Source organism: Pelophylax lessonae (genome assembly GCF_965119305.1).
Source record: "Pelophylax lessonae genome assembly, chromosome: 3".
NCBI classification, from domain to species: domain Eukaryota; kingdom Metazoa; phylum Chordata; class Amphibia; order Anura; family Ranidae; genus Pelophylax; species Pelophylax lessonae.
In genome coordinates, this window is record NC_138770.1 from 370,391,405 (window position 1) to 370,407,869 (window position 16,465).

The window sequence follows — 16,465 nt, forward strand, 5'->3', positions numbered from 1 at the left end:
AGGCAGAAACAAACTGGTACGCTGGAGCAGGGCGTGTGGGGTTATGCCTATAGGGACAACCCCTGTAGGCATGGTAAACTTATTTTCCTGCCTAGTACTACTCCTGTAGGGGGCAGCATAGCCCAATGGTATAAGAAGCAAAAGAGCTGCATCTGTCAATTGATGATAAACTCCTATTTTCTCTTTTATTCATTGACCTACACAGCTCCTGGTAATCATAACCATTGGGATGTCCCAAAGCAGTGTTAAACATGAGGGGTGGGAACAAACAAAAAATTCCCAAGGCTAAACATTAGCCAACAAGGAAACAGGGGCTCAACCAAACAACCAGAGCCCACCTGAAAAAAATAATACACCCTCAAAAAAGGATCAGGTCCTCTTAAACAGCAGCCTTTAAAACCTTGCAGCCAAAGGAAGCATCCGCAGATGCCAACACATTCACTTTATTAAACTTTATAAAAGTGTGCACCAACAATCAGGTGGCCGCCTTGCAAACCTGTGTCTGTGAACCATGATAACGGAAGGCCCAGGAGGCAGTAAGCGCCCTAGTACAGTGCGCCTTGACAGGGAAAGGAGGAACCTGACCCCTGATGAAATATGCCTGAACCACTGTCTGTCTTGATCCATCTGGAAATGGTCGCAGAGGAAGTTGACAACCCTTTGAGGTCCATCCATGAGCATAAATAGAGTCTGACTTCCTGAAAGACTCTGTAGCTGCCAGGTACACCCTAATTGCCAAGGGTGTCCAAATCCAAGGCATGCAAGACAATTTCCTTTGGATGTTTTGGCCTGCGACACAGGGAAGGCAACACAATGTCTTCATTTAAATGAAAATCAGAGTCAACCTTTGGGAGGAACAACGGACAGAGGCGAATCACCATCTTATCTCTGTGAGACAGGATAAAGCCGCCAGTTCCGACACCCTGTGCGCAGAGGTGATAGCCACCAAAAAAGCAACCTTCTGAGACAGCGTATGCAAGGGAATCTCCCGAAGATTCTCAGGAGCAGGCTTCTGGAGGACCGGAAGCACCAAATTGAGGTCCCAAGGCAGCAACAGAGACTGCACTGGAGGACCCAAATGTCGGACCCCCTGAAGAAATGTAAGCACCAGGGAGCCAAAGCTTACACCTGGCCTTTAATGGTACTCCAGGCCAATTTCTGTTCAACCCCACGTTGAAGGAAGATCAAAACCCGAGCCACCGAGAAGGAGCGAGGATGAACCTCAAGAGACTCACACCACGCATTGTATGTCTTTCAGGTAGGATAGTAGATCTTCGTAGAAGTAGAATTCCCAGCTTTTAACAGCGTTGAAATCACTGACTCAGATAAACCTCTATCCATCAGCACCAGGCGTTCAACAGCCAAGCCGTCAAAGCCAGCAACTGTATAGGAGGATGGAAGATTGGTCTTTGGGACAGCAGATACTGCCTGAAAGGATGCTTCCAAGAAACGTCGGTGACCAGCCGCACCAAATCGACGTACCAAGCCCGGCGAGGCCAGTCTGGAGCCACTAAGATGACCGGAATCCCTTCTGCATCGATCTGCCTAAAAGTCTTGGAAGAAGCTTGAGAAGAGGGAAGGTGTAAAATCAGACAATCCTGACTTCACGGGGCCACCAGAGGATCTTGTGAATGAGCCACAAACCTCTGTACCTTTCTGTTGAACTGAGAAACCAACAGATCCACCTCAGGGACGCCCCACCTGAGACAACTGATGAAAAACCACTGGAGGAAGGGAACACGCCCCTAGGTCCAACGCCTGCCGACTGAGGTAATCCACCTGCCAGTTTTCCACTGTGGGATTGCATACAGCAGAGAGGGCTCGAACGGACCATTCTGCCCACCTTAAAATGCTGGCTACCTCCAGAGCCGCCAGGACACTATGTGCCCCTTGGGTGTTTGACATAAGCCACAGCCCTGACATTGTCCGATTGAATGGGCACTAGACATCCCTGAAGACTGTCCGTCCAGGCAGCCTGATCACTCAGAATACCAAGACCGCAGTAGTCTGGACTCTTCCAGCGTCCAGATCCCGAGCAGAATTTTTGCTGAGGACGCCTTCCAAGCCGGACAGGCTGTCATCTGTGGCGACCACTGTTCAATACAAAGGGAGGAAGGATTTGCCAAGCCAAAACACCAGAGAGCAAAGCCACCACATCAGGGATACCTTCGTTCCCCAGCTCAGCTTCGAGCTCTTGTGAGTCGACCCTGAGGGACGAAAAAAGACTTATGAGCCGAGAAGAGGGCCCATGTCTACAACGAGGTTCCTTGCCCGTCATAGCCTGTGGAAGAACAGTACTCTTTCCCCCTGTGAGACCTTTAATGATGTGATCCAGGGTAGCCCCAAACTGGTGATTTGAAAGGGGAGATCAGTCAAGGCCTTTTTAGAAGTCTGGTCCGCAGACCAACATTTAAGCCAAAAGACACGCTGAAGGACCGTTGCAGAAACAGAACCGAGCCACTAAGGGAGCCGCATCCAAAAAGACATCACAGATAAACAGCAGCCCCTGGACCAGCTGGTCCACCAGCTCAGCAAAGGCAGGAAGGAGCTGTTCTCCCTCCAGGTCATGGCGTAAAAGCTTAGCCCATTCAGTCAGAGTTTGTGACAACTGGGCAATGGTGAATACCGGCCTCAGTGCCGAACCAGCCAGAGTGTACATATTGCAGGCCACAGCCTCTACCTTCCTGTCAGTCGGATCCTTAAAGACCGGGTACTCTTCAACCAGAATCATGATTGCCTTATTCAATCCGGAGACCAGGGGGTCCACTACCAGTGGAACAGTCCACTTCTTACTAAGGGACTCCTCATAGGGGTAACTCCTAGCAAATCGCTTAGGGTCATCCCCACTCTTTAGCGACAATTCTGTCAAAATAGGTGAGGAAAGGAAACACCTTTGCCGCTCTAAAAGGCTTGTGAGTGCCAAAAGGGAATCTGCGCCTCTGTTGCAGCTGCAGCCTCTATCTTCAAGGTCTCACGCACAGATATAAATCAGTGCTTCCACCAGAACCTTTTGGTGCGCGGTTGCAGATGGAGAGGAATCATCCTCACCATCTGATGATTCTGGTCGCGTGGTCGCAGACCAAGCAGGGTGACCCACATCAGCGGAGGCCGAATCAGATTCACAATCTGGTGAGACAAACAAGGTAGGGGAAGGTGGGGGGCACTTTTTGCTAGCCCGTCGCACGAAAGACACCTCCACCCGGGACACAAAGGACTCCAGGACCGCCGTCAGTGCATCAATGGATGCAGGTGCAGGGCCTCACAGCCGCAGAGAGGGGATCAGGTGGGGAGATGTGCTCCAAAGACTCCATGAGTCACCAGAGGGACCCCACAAAAGGTGTAAAACACTGCAAAGGGAAAACCCCCACCCCACTGGGAGGCACCAACCAGTCGCCAGGCACAAAGCACCAAGTGATCCTCAGCAGAGAGGAAGAGAACCCCACCAGACTCACCACCCAGCAGAAACAGGCACCTGCAGCCACCAGGATAATCTGCACTCCACATGCGGCGATCAGGAAGTAAAAAGATCCAGGAGTCAACACCAGTGGATGAGGAGGGGCTCCACCTGTCAAAATCGCCACCCATCGGGCTCCACTGTCATGGCCGCTGCCATTTTCAGTGGAAAACTACCGCAAAAAGCCGCTGGACTACACAAATATGGTCGCCGTGCATAACACTCAAGCACAGCAAAATGGCGACCCACAAGGCTCTCAGGGACCCAGGAGGCAGGACGAGGGGTCCCTGGTAGGAGTCCCCACCTGGTACAAACCCCCGTCCCTCATCACAGGGCTCTGCCTTCACTCCAGGAGGTGGACAAGACCACCCACACAGCCCCAGCAAAAGTGGAGGGAGGGTAGGATGAGGGGCCAGTTGAAAAGAGGTGCCTGAGTGGAAGGAGGGGAACCAAGGGGTTCAACCGTCCCAAGGAGGGGGCCAACGCCCACCCCAAAACCCTCCAGGGGGAGACAGCTACTCACCATACCAGGAACCAGACGGGCACTACTCCAGAAAGGACCTCCTCTCCATCATCTGTCTGCCAGATTCTTTTTCTGCATAGTGCCCTACTCCTGTAGGGGGCAATATAACCCAATGGTCATGAATATCAGGTGCTGTGTCCATCAATGAACGAAAGAGAAATGGACCTTTTAAAGTCTGCTTCAACTAAAAATGTTATCTTTCATTTTGGATGGAGTAGAGAAGGGTTAGGGATCATGCACATACAGGTTTCTAAAATTCTTCTACCATCACTAGCTCTAATTTGCAGTTGTACATGTGTATGCATGTACATGCATTTACCATGAGTTTGGATGCGAAGGCACATAAATGACTACTGACCCAATTTTGATTTTACGGCTCCTTATGCAGTGTAATTTTATTGATGTAAGCAAAAAACATCATTAGTTACATGTACATGGATCTCGCTTCTGGTTCTGCATTACACGATGTCACGTGGCCCTATTTAAAAAGAGCAAGGCACATTTTGACCCTACTACTTAGTGGCTCAAACACAGAGGTGAGAGGCTTGTGTAGATGGTGGATGAATATTGCACTGGTGAGAATGATGGTCATAGGCGAGATATAGGGCATTGGAGCAGTACCACGATAAGAAGAAGAAGGAAAAGAAAAAAAAATGTACACAGAAGATTTATGGTTTTGGACATTTTCTTGATATATGAAAGAGCACAGAACTGTATATGCACTTTTTTCATTTGCATGCACAGACATGCGTGTTATTTGACGAAATACATTTTATGAGGTTGTGCTGCACTTGTTTATGTTGAAATTAGTTTGATGTCGGAGCACGTCAGTGATTGAGCTGCAACACTGTTTTTTTTTCTTCTTTTTTAAACATTTTTACATTTCTATTATAGTGGCAGCGCAGAATATATTGGTATTTAAACTCACAGAAACTTGAAGTTTCTTGAGATCCAAAAAGGGATGAACATCGTATTTTGGAAATGTGAAGGGATTTGAGTAGAAACAGTGAAACCTTTTCTCCTCTGGAACCAGAATGATCAGTCCCCTGAGTTTAAAGATGACAGACTGTGCAAAAGAGCAAATCTTTCTTGTGGATTCAAAGAAACATTTGAAAAGCATGAAGTGTGGAAGGCTCAGAAATTCCAGCTTGTAGCTGCGAGCCATTATGTTGTAGGCCCGCTTGTCCCCAATGGGTCAATGCTGCACCTACATAAGTATGAATGTTTTACTTTTTTTTTCCTGAAATCTGGCCCTTCTCTTAACGGAAATTCAATTGAAAGTTAAATTGTTTGCAAGAATTAATTAAAAGTTGGCATTATTGTGTAGGTTATGTTTTCAGAATTTCCACTTTAAAAGGTGAACTTTCATTCTGTAAATCATCCATATAAATGTATGTAAAATTCTGTAAGCATCACTCCAATGCAGCCATGTTTCAAATCCTAATTACAGTGGGAAAAGTTAGAATAAAAAATTGTAGTTATGAGATATTTATAATTAAAATCTCTATATCGCATATTGTGGCATATATACCATCTTTATTGTCAACCGATTTCTTACTTACCTTGAGCTCTTTTTCCACTGGATTACGTAACTCCGTAATACGTGCTTGGATAGATGGCAAAAACTGTTTATAGTAATGATAGAGATTCCACAAGAGACTACACAGAGAATCTGAAAAAAAATAATAATGATAATTAGGCCCCTTTCACACTTGTGCGACCTGAAATTCGAACAATTTTACTGCGATTTTGACTGGACTTAAAGCAATGCCTGTGTAATTTTGAGGTCTATGGACTAGTGATCGACCGATCTCGTTTTTTTTAATGCTGATACTGATATTTTGGTCATCGGATATCGGAATCGGCTGATATCTGACGATATTTTGAGACATGTAAAAAATGTTTTTTTTTTTTCAAAACGTACTCTTGTGGAGGGATCTGGGGGTCTAAGAGACCCCAAACCCCTCCTCGGCACCGAAAAGCATTCAAAACGCCATGTTTGGCTGTTTTGAATGCTGTCAGTTTTTTTAATTCAACACGAGTACCCGGAAGTGATGTCATGACATCACTTCTGGGGTTTTTACATGGAGACGCAGTACACCGGGTCTTCTCTTTGGCGGCGGTGGAGGTAGGATGCCCGGGTTTCCCGGTGGGAGAGGAGACCCCGGCGAGCCACGGAAGGCGGCGGGAGGGGGACATCCCCTGCCGCTCCTTGTAATCACAGCCGAGTGGCTTCTCAGCCGCATCGGTTGTCATTACAAGTCAGCTGACCGTCGGCCATGGACACCGGTACCGGGGTGATACCTCTAGCTGAAGGCATCACCCCGATACAAGCACTTTCCCGAAATATCGGCAATATCGGTAAATGCAAAGGCCGAATCCAATATATCGGGGAAAGTGCATATCAGCCCCCGAAATATCGGTGTTGCTGATAATCGGTCAATCCCTACTATGGACCTCAAGTCGTATCAAAGTCAGACCAAAGTAGTGAAGGGACGACTTGAAGTTGCACAGATACGAATGGTACTCATTGGAAATCCTAAAGGTACAACTTGTCCCCAAGTTGCAGGACAAGTCACACAAATGTGAAAGGGGCCTTAAGTAACTTTTATATCACAAGCAGTGGAATACTTTAATGTCTGTTCACCAAATGCATTTCAGGTATTTTTAATGACCACAACAGTAGCTGAAGACAATTCCTGTATGACAAAATCAGATCTCAACACAAACATATGCTTGTGCAAGATAAAAAAAAAAAAAAGAGAAGGAAGCCAAATCAGAGACCCTCCTTACCAAGGTAATGGCGTACAAGTGTGTAACTTCCTGTGGCAAAGTCATCAGAGGAATTTACCAGAAAGGTTCGAATGAACGCAACTTACTGCTAAAAACCTTCTATAGATGGCAGCATAACCCACTAAACTCGCTGTGTGCACTGAGTGCATAAAAACACTTTTTGATAGAAAGTGAAATAGAAGAACCAGTTTTAAATGCTGCACAACATAACTTACGCGAGTATGTGCTGAGAAACAGGACTGCCAGTTCTCTATGGATGATGTAAAATTGTACCATTATTTACTGGCATGTTAAAGTGCATTGCTTACCCGCGCGCATTTTCTTGCACCTTTTTTGCACTTTGACATTTCTTTTTTATGATCACTAATAACTTGGCCCCCCTTACATCAGAGAGCCCCCCTGACATCAGAGACCCCCCACACAAAGCCCCTCTTAATTTAGAGCCCCCCCTACATTAGAGAGCTCCCCCACACAGAGCCCCCCTCACATCAGAGACCCCCCCACATAAGAGCCCCCCCTACATCACAGACCCCCTACACAAAGCCCCCTTACTTAGAGCCCCCCCACATCAGAGCGCCCCCCTTACATCACAGACCCCCCAAAGCCCCCCTCACATTTTTTGAATGAGCTTTTTTTTTTCTTTAAACTTCCCGCCCACAGATCCCCGGGGAGTGTGGGCAGGTCAGGATGAGGAGGAGAAGGGTGTGTGAGGAGGAGGAGAAGGGTGTGTGAGGAGGAGGAGAAGGGTGTGTGAGGAGGAGGAGAAGGGTGTGTGAGGAGGAGGAGAAGGGTGTGTGAGGAGGAGGAGAAGGGGCGTGAGGAGGAGAAGGGGCGTGAGGAGGAGGAGAAGGGGCGTGAGGAGGAGGAGAAGGGGCGTGAGGAGGAGGAGAAGGGGCGTGGGGAGGAGAAAGGGCGGGAGGAGGAGGAGAAGGGGCGGGAGGAGGAGCTGACGATCTCTCCTCCGGCGTCCCTGCAGGGAGGAGGGATCTGTCAGCGTGGATCGGAGGCTGAGCTGTGTGCGATACACAGCTCCGACTGCAGCAGTAGGAGGACCGAGGCACAGCCGCTCGGCGGGAAGTAAGCGACGGCCGCGGCCTGTGTTAAGCCGCCGCTTACCTCCCGCTGTGCGGCCTGATCTTCTGCGAGCAGTGATGGCCGCGCGGTGCCCCTGTTGCCCATGACACCCCGTGCGGCCACACAGCTCGCACACCCCAGATAGTGTTACAGACAGTGAACAAACCGGCCACAGAAGTTGTCAGCAATAGAAGCCCATAGATTTAGATCATGAAAAGTTCAGTTTACCAGACAGCTAAAGCGCTTCGATCACTCAACCTCTAAGTAGGAAACCCAGAAAAATGTCAGCACGGTCAGACAATTATCCACACAAGTGTCTAACACACAACGTCAAACATTTCTTCTAGTAGGATTTATTTTAAACAAAAAAAAAAATAAAAAAGAAAAAGTTCATATAAGAAGCCTTTCAGTTGTGGTGTTAAGGTTTGCTTGGATTTTTATTTAATCTGTAGGCTACAAGCATACCACAAACACCACTTTTGCACTCATTTTCTGAAAGATTAAAAGGGAAAAAAATAAAGAAAAGGAGGCACATACCTTTCTTTTCTTCCTCTATCACAAGCAAAACATGGCAGTGGAACACCAACAGCATCTGAAGACGTGAGTGAAATTCGCCCAGAGAAGAACTTTCAATAAACGCTTGAAGTGTCTTTGTAATAGACTGTAAAGTAGATTCTTCACGGTCTTTATCTAAACAAGTTACACATAAAATATCAGAATACATTTCCACTTTAGGCAGATGTTGCACACAGTCATGTGTCTTCAGTTTACCTTGTTCCTTGTCTGATTCCAAGTACTTTTCAATCATCTGGTAAATAGAGAACCAGTGCTTGTTGGACTTTTTAGCATGTCGATGCGCAGCATTGTCAAGACTCAAAGACCAGCAGCTAAAAAAAAAAAAAAAAAAACAAAGCAAAAAATATTTTTTAAATGTATAGCATTAACAAAATGTTTAGTAATCCATAGCTAAAATCATCAATAGCAAGCATCCACATATTGCCATACTTTTGTCTTTAATGTTCAGAAACCGGGCCATAAAAGCTAGTCTTGCATAGAACTTTTTTTTTTTTTTTTTAAATAAACACGCCTTACTTCAATTCAAGTTTACGCCATTGGATAATAAGCTGTGTAACTTCATCAAGGCTTCTGCGCAAAGACACTCTGCTGCTGGCATTTTCTTCCCAGTCCTAAAAATGAAAGCATAGTTTAAAAACAATAGCCACAAAACCAGATGGTTTACAGAGCAAAAAACTGGATTTTTGATTTACCGTATAATCCATTTCTCTGATGTTCATTGACAGACAACTCCTGATTCTTCTTAACCATTGGGTTATACTGGCCCCTACAGGAAAAGGACACTAGGCAGGAAAAAACTTGACTACGCCTATGGGTAGTCCCAGGGGGTATACACCAACTCTCAGGTATAGCCACTCAGTTTTGTTACAAGCAGTGTCAGAAGAAAGCCAATTCCACAGAGGGGTGGGTGCTGTGTCCGCCAATGAACATCAGAGAAATGGTAAGTAAAAAAAAATACCATTTTCTCTTTCGTTAATTGACAGACACAGCTCCTGATTCTTCTTAACCATTGGGACATCCCAAAGCAGTTTTAAACATCAGTTCAAGGAGATGGGTGTTGGGCGCTAATTACCGGAAGGAATATCCACCAAAAAGACACAAAGATGACCGATGGGTGCTTTTTAGGACTGTCCAAGTGGCCTACATTCAGGGCAGCACTGGCGGTTAAACTCAGGAAATCCCGCTGGCAACAATAGAAAAGAACAGGCGCCACTGTAGTAAGCCAAAATAAATACATTTTTGGCTTACTACAGTGGCGCCTGTTCTGTTCTCTAGTTTTAAACATCAGGGGTGGGAAAAAAGCAGAAAAAAATTCCCAAGGCTAACCATTAGCCAACCAGGTAACATGGAGCTCACCTGAATAAAACAATACACCCTTAAAGAGGACCAGGTCCTCTAAACATCAGCCTGCAAAACCTTGCGGCCAAAAGAAGCACCTGCAGATGCCTACACATCCACTTTATAAACATTTTTGTAAAAGTGTGCACCGAAGACCAGGTGGCCGCATTGCAAACCTACATCACTAACGCTTGATGGTGGAAGCCCAGGAGACACTAAGCGCCCTAGTAGAGTGCTCCTTGACATGTAAAGGAGGAACCTGACCCCTGATACAAAAGGCCTGAGCCACCATCTGTCTGAGCAATCTGGAAATGGTCACAGAAGAAGCGGATAACCCTTTTGTGAGGTTTGTCCGTGAGCACAAATATAGAGTCTGACTTCCTAAAAGACTCCGTAGCTGCCAGGTACACCCTAATTGCACAGACCACATCCAAGGCATGCAAGGCAATTTCCTTCAGAGTTCTTCATTCAAATGATAGTCAGACCACCTTAGGAAGGAATGACAGAAAGGGGCGAAGCACCACCTTATCCTTGTGAACCACCAATAAGGTACACAACAGGAAAACGCCGCCAGTTTTGACACCCTGCACGCAGAGGTGATAGCCACCTTCTGGGGCAGCGCAAGCAGGGAAACCTCCCAAAAACTATCAAAGGGAGGCTTCCGTAGAGCTGATAGCACATTAGGATCCCAGGGTGGCAACGGAGCCAGCACAGAAGGAACCAAATGTCGGAAGCCCTAAAGAAAGGTACGCACCAGGGAGTGTGAGACCAAAGGTCGTTCAAAAAAGACCGCCAAAGCGGATACCTGGCCCTTGAATAGTACTTTAAGATCAATTTCTGCTCAACCACCCGTTGAAGGAAGGTTCAGAACGGATCCACCGAGTAGGAGCGAGGATGAACCCCAAGAGACTCACACCACACAATGTACGTTTTCCATGTACGATGATAGATCTTCTTAGAAGTGGATTTCTTCGCTTTCAACAGCGTAGCAATCACAGACTCAGACAAACCTCCATACTTCAGCATCAGGTGTTTAACAGTCAAGCAGTCAAAGCCAGAGACGGAAGATTGGTCCTTGGGACAGCAGATCCTGCCTGAAAGGAAGTCCTCAAGGAGCATCGGCGACCAGCCGTACTGATCGGCATACCAAGACCGGAGAGGTCAGTCTGAAAGGAATCCCTTCTGCCTTGATCCTGCACAGGGCTGGAACAACTGGTCAGTTCACCTTAGAATGCAGGCTACTCACTGAGCCGCCAGGACACTACTTGTGCCCCCTTAGTGATTGACAGACAACGGCCGTGGCATTGTCCAAATTAATTCGTACTGGACACCCCTGAAGACGAATTGGCCAATGAGCCAGACAAAGGCGTATCACTCGGATTTCCAGAACATTATTCGGCAGTCTGGACTCCGCCAGAGTCGGGACCCCCTGAGCACATTTGCAAGCCCAGAGGGATAACCGTCTGCTGAACAACAGAAGCTGAATTGCCTCCTGCAATGTCTGGAGTTTTTCCAGAGGAAGAAAAACGCTGACTGAGGCCGAATCCAGAGTCAGACCCAGATAGTCCAGTTTTTGTGGACAGAACCAAAGCAGACTCCTGAAGGTTCAGAATCCAACTGAACTCCCTCAAGAGTTCGCAGTGCAATCTCCAGTTGTCCATCAGAGCAGTCAGAGACTCCGCTCCCAGAAGATAGTCCAGGTACCCCAGTACCGCGATCCCCCGCTAACTCAATGCCAGCACCAGGGCCAACCCTTTTGTGAAGACCCGAGACCAAAGGTCCACGCCACAAACCGATAATACTCCTCGACCATGGCAAAACAGAGGAAGCATTGGTGACCAGCACATATTACACAGGTAGGTGTCCTTGATGTCGATAGAACAGAGAAAAAAATCCCCCCGACATAGGGACGCCACTACCGTGTGAAAGAACTCCACGCAGAACTTCTGTACTAGCACAAGCAGTTTAGCGTCTTGAGTTTCAGAATTGGAGGCACCTTACCTTTTTTTCCTGGGAACTGAAAAGAGGTTTGAGTAAAACCCCCTGAAAACTTTCTGAAATCGGAACTGGAACAATCACCCCTTGAAGGAACAAGTCTTGCACTACCCATAAGTGTTCCGGGACAAGAGCAGGTTGGAAGGGAAGAACCTTTCTGGAGAAGATGACCAAACTCGATCTCGAAGCCTGACCGAATAACTTTTGTAGATCCACGTGTCCTATACCAGGGAGGTCAATGGATACAGGAACCAGCGAAGACGTCCTCCCACCTCAGATGTGGATGAGGGCGCCCCTTATGCAGAGGTAGCCTTGTGCACAGGTCTGGAAGAGCCCGCTCATGGATTACCAGACCAGGCCCTCTTGGAACCTCCGGTGGAGGCCCTGACTTTTGATCCCTTGTCTTGAGACCCTGAGGGATGAAAAAAACTCTTATGAGCCGAGGAGAATGGCCCACGTCTATGACAGGGCTCCTTGCCCTTAGTAGCCAGCGGAAGAAGAGTACTCTTTCCCTCTGTGAGACCCTTAGTGATGTCATCCAAGGAAGATCCAAAAAGGCAATCCCCTACAAGAGGGAGATCAGATAAGGCCTTCTTAGAAGTCTTGTCCGCAGACCAATATTTCAGCCAGATAATACGCCAAAGGACCACTGCTGATATAGACAGCCTAGAAATCAAACGATCCGCAGCCAGAGGCATCACAGAAACTGTAGCCCCTGGACCAACTTATCCACCAGCTCCGCAAGACAGGGAGAAGCAGCTTCCCCTCCAGGACTCGGCATAAAAATTACCTACCTAAGTGCCGAACCAGCCACAGCGAACATATGGCAGGCCATGGCCTTCGCCCTCCTATCAACTGGATATTTAAAGGCCGGGGACTCCTCAACCGGAATGAAGGTAGCTTTATTTAACCTGGAAACCGACCAGTCTACTACAGGTGGGACCGTCCACCATTAAAAACGTAGTTAATCCTCATAAGGACACCGCAGGCAAAAAGCGCTTTGGAACCACTGCGTTTTGGACAACCTCACTGTTTTGTGATAATGCTGTCAAAGCGGAAAAGGGAACACACTCGCCACTTCGGAGGGCCTGTAGTTGCCAAAAGGGACCGGCGCCTCCGACGCAGCATCAGCTGCAACCTCCATTTTGAAAGTGTCACGCACTGATACATACAGTGCCTCTACAAGCGCCTTTTCATGCGCGACTATAGGAGCAGAGGAATCATCCTCACTAACTGAGCACTCCGGGTGCGTGGACGCAGACCCAGTAGAGTCGCTATACACTAAGCTCACCCAGACATGATCAGGGGAGGCCACCGACTGTGATCCTGCAAAGGTGATGCTGACCAAGGGCCCACGAATGGACAACCTACTGGACCCTGGAAAAAAAAAAGAAGGGGGGTTGCCCTTAGAGGGCATAATAGGAAATAGCCCCCTTAAAAATAAAGCACTCCCACAGCGCCACCCCTTCCAAGGGAGGCGCCAAGCTGAACACATGGCCTAGCAGCCGTAAGTGCACGGATCCCAGCCCAGCAGATGCCCAAAGGAAGTGTTGGGGCTTCAGCTAAACGCACTGGGACAAAATAAAGATAGGGGAAAAAAAAAAAAAAAAAAAATCGCCAGGACCAGGGATCCCAGTAAGACGCTAGGTCCTTAATCCTGACACGGCAGAAAAAAAAAACGGAGAACCTATAGTTGAGAGTGGATGTATACCCCCCCTATGGACTGCCCATAGGCGTAGTCAAGCTTTTTCCTGCCTAGTGTCCTACTCCTGTAGGGGGCAGTATAACCCAATGGTTAAGAAGAATCAGCAGCTGTGTCAGTCAAAAATATTTAAAAATATAATACAATGCAGACATCCATGCAAGTAATTAAATGCTTGATTTAATGATCTGGCTTTTGCCAGAATCTCATTCTGCAGAGGTCTCGAGTGAGATTGAGCAAACAGGACTGCTTCGAAGGTCGACACCATCACCAAGGTCCTCATGCAAGTCCGCAAGGAAGTCTGATCGGTTTCCATCAGCAACCTGATCGCCCTTTGCAGCTTCTGAAGCTTCTGTCTAAGCCTGCAGCTATGTCCAAACTATGGCCCTCCAGTTGTTCAGGAACTACAATTCCCATCATGCCTAGTCATGTCTGAAAATGTCAGAGTTTTACAATGCCTCATTGGATGTGTAGTTCTGCAACAGCTGGAGGGCCATAGTTTGAGGATCCCTCCCTTAGAGCCTGTTGGCCCTAAGACCTCTTTCACGCGATTGGACCGATCAGATCTGCTTGTCCGGTTTTCAGGCGGACCTGATTGGGCCACCCATTCTTCTCTATGGGGAGGCGGATGTCAGCGGACATGTGTCCCCTGACACCTGCCTGGCATCCGATCTGACAAGATCCGCTGAAAACAAATGGATGGTAATACGTTTGCCATCCGTCGAGCGGGTCGGATCACATGAAAAAACGGACAGGCTTTCCATTTTCATCCGATCTCCCATAGAGGAAAGCTATTTTTTCGGCGTGGGGCTACACTCAAATTCCATACCAGACCCGAAGGGACTGGTTTGGAACCTGGGGGGGGACCCCCACGCAGTTTTTTTCCCATTTTTGGCGTGGAGTTCTCCCTCAAGATTCTCACAGCGCAAGTCGCACCGCAAGTCGGATCATCCTGATCCGACTTGTGGTGCGACTTCCATTCAAATCAATAGGCTCCCATAGGGAACCATTGATTTTGAATGGAGGCAGAAAAAACGCTGCTAAAAGCAACGTGGCCAAACGTGCAATAATGCCAATGGAAAAAGCTACTGAAAGCATGTTTTACAGCTGATTTTTCCCGGCATCAGAACTAGCTTTGCAGCACGTTTTTTCTAACGTCCCGTGTACATGGAGCCTTACAGAGGTGGTTCTGGACAGCTCAGTAGATTGCTTTTAAAAAATGCCTGGATTCTTATCTAGGTGTACACAATATAACTCGGTACTAATATTTATAGGTAAAGTTGATCCAAGGAATATCAGACTGCCTCTCGGGGGATCAGGAAGGAAATGTTTTCCCTGTTTCAGCAAATTGGATCATGCTTTGCTGGGGTTTTTTCACCTTCCTCTGGATCAACTGGATATAGGATTGTGTATATGGGATGGTATGGTTGCGTTTTCTTTTTAGTTTTTTTATTGCTTGAGCTAGATGGACTTTTTTTAACCTGACCAACTATGCAACTGACTATATATAAAATATATATATATATATATATATATATATATATATATATATATATATATATATATATATATATATATATATATATACCCTACTTTTTTTTTTTAAATAAGTGATCCCATTCTCAGCTGCTTAAAAGCTGGTGGAGGAGGATTAGCAGCAGTACACTGATCTTCCCAGTGAAAGGCTCTGCAGGGAGGGCGTGTCATGACAAGTCTGATCATTCGAGGCGAGAAAGCCGAGTTCCCAGTATATCTAGAGAACTGACCACAGTGTGCTCTTGTGATTAGTGTGGTCAGCTTAATAGTAAAACAGAGGGACTGACAGGAACACCAGGGATTTCACAACAAAGGCAGCAATACAAGAGAACAGGACACTTTGCCATACAAATACATGGTACAGCAGGCACATATTAGGAACATGAAATGTTGGTTTACATATTCTTTAACCATACAGTACAGGACACAAGCAGCGTATTCATACACCACGGGACAGCCACAAGTAATGAATAAGAAGGGTGGACAGCAATGAGGCAAACAGAACTGTGCCAACAAGCCCAAGTAAGAGTCGGGAAACCCAAATTTAGAGTGCCATTGCAAGAACCTTGCGGCCAATATCTGCATCAGCAGAAGATTAGATGTCCACCTGGTAAACTTTGAAAAAGTATGACCAGAAGATCAGGTGGTGACCTTACCCAACTGGGCTGGGCTACAGAGGCTTGGTGCCGAAATGCCCAGGAAACACCTACCAATCTGGTGAAATAAAAACAAAGATTCAAGAGAAAATATCTCAAAGTACAGTGGGTACGGAAAGTATTCAGACCCCCTTAAATTTTTCACTCTGTTATATTGCAGCCATTTGCTAAAATCATTTAAGTTCATTCTTCTTCCTCATGAATGTACACATAGCACCCCATACTGACAGAAAAACACAGAATTGTTGATATTGTTGCAGATTTATTAAAAAAGAAAAACTGAAATATCACATGGTCCTAAGTATTCAGACCCTTTGCTGTGACACTCATATTTAACTCAGGTGCTTTCCATTTCTTCTGATCATCCTTGAGATGGTTCTACACCTTCATTTGAGTCCAGCTGTGTTTGATTATACTGATTGGACTTGATTAGGAAAGCCACACACCTGTCTATATAAGACCTTCCAGATCACAATGCATGTCAGAGCAAATGAGAATCATGAGGTCAAAGGACCTGCCTGAAGAGCTCAGAGACAGAATTGTGGCAAGGCACAGATCTGGCCAAGGTTACAAAAAGATTTCTGCTACACTTAAGGTTCCTAAGAGCACAGTGGCCTCCATAATCCTCAAATGGAAGACGTTTGGGACGACCAGAACCCTTCCTAGAGCTGGCCATCCGGCCAAACTGAGCTATCGGGGGAGAAGAGCCTTGGTGAGAGAGGTAAAGAAGAACCCAAAGATCACTGTGGCTGAGCTCCAGAGATGCAGTCAGGAGATGGGAGAAAGTTGTAGAAAGTCAACAATCACTGCAGCCCTCC

At 46.8% G+C, this 16,465-nt stretch overlaps 1 protein-coding gene across 2 annotated transcripts in view; it reads right to left on the minus strand.

The window, feature by feature from the left end:
• Positions 1-16,465, minus strand: part of MDN1 (midasin AAA ATPase 1) — a 902,759-nt gene that overhangs the window by 158,694 nt on the left and 727,600 nt on the right. For both annotated transcript variants that reach the window (XM_082250237.1, XM_082250236.1), the window contains exons 68-71: positions 8,937-9,031; positions 8,616-8,731; positions 8,382-8,534; positions 5,540-5,649 (exon numbers count right to left, since the gene is read on the minus strand). In XM_082250237.1, coding sequence (XP_082106363.1) covers positions 5,540-5,649; positions 8,382-8,534; positions 8,616-8,731; positions 8,937-9,031 — 474 coding nt within the window. The remainder of the gene's footprint in view (positions 1-5,539; positions 5,650-8,381; positions 8,535-8,615; positions 8,732-8,936; positions 9,032-16,465) is intronic.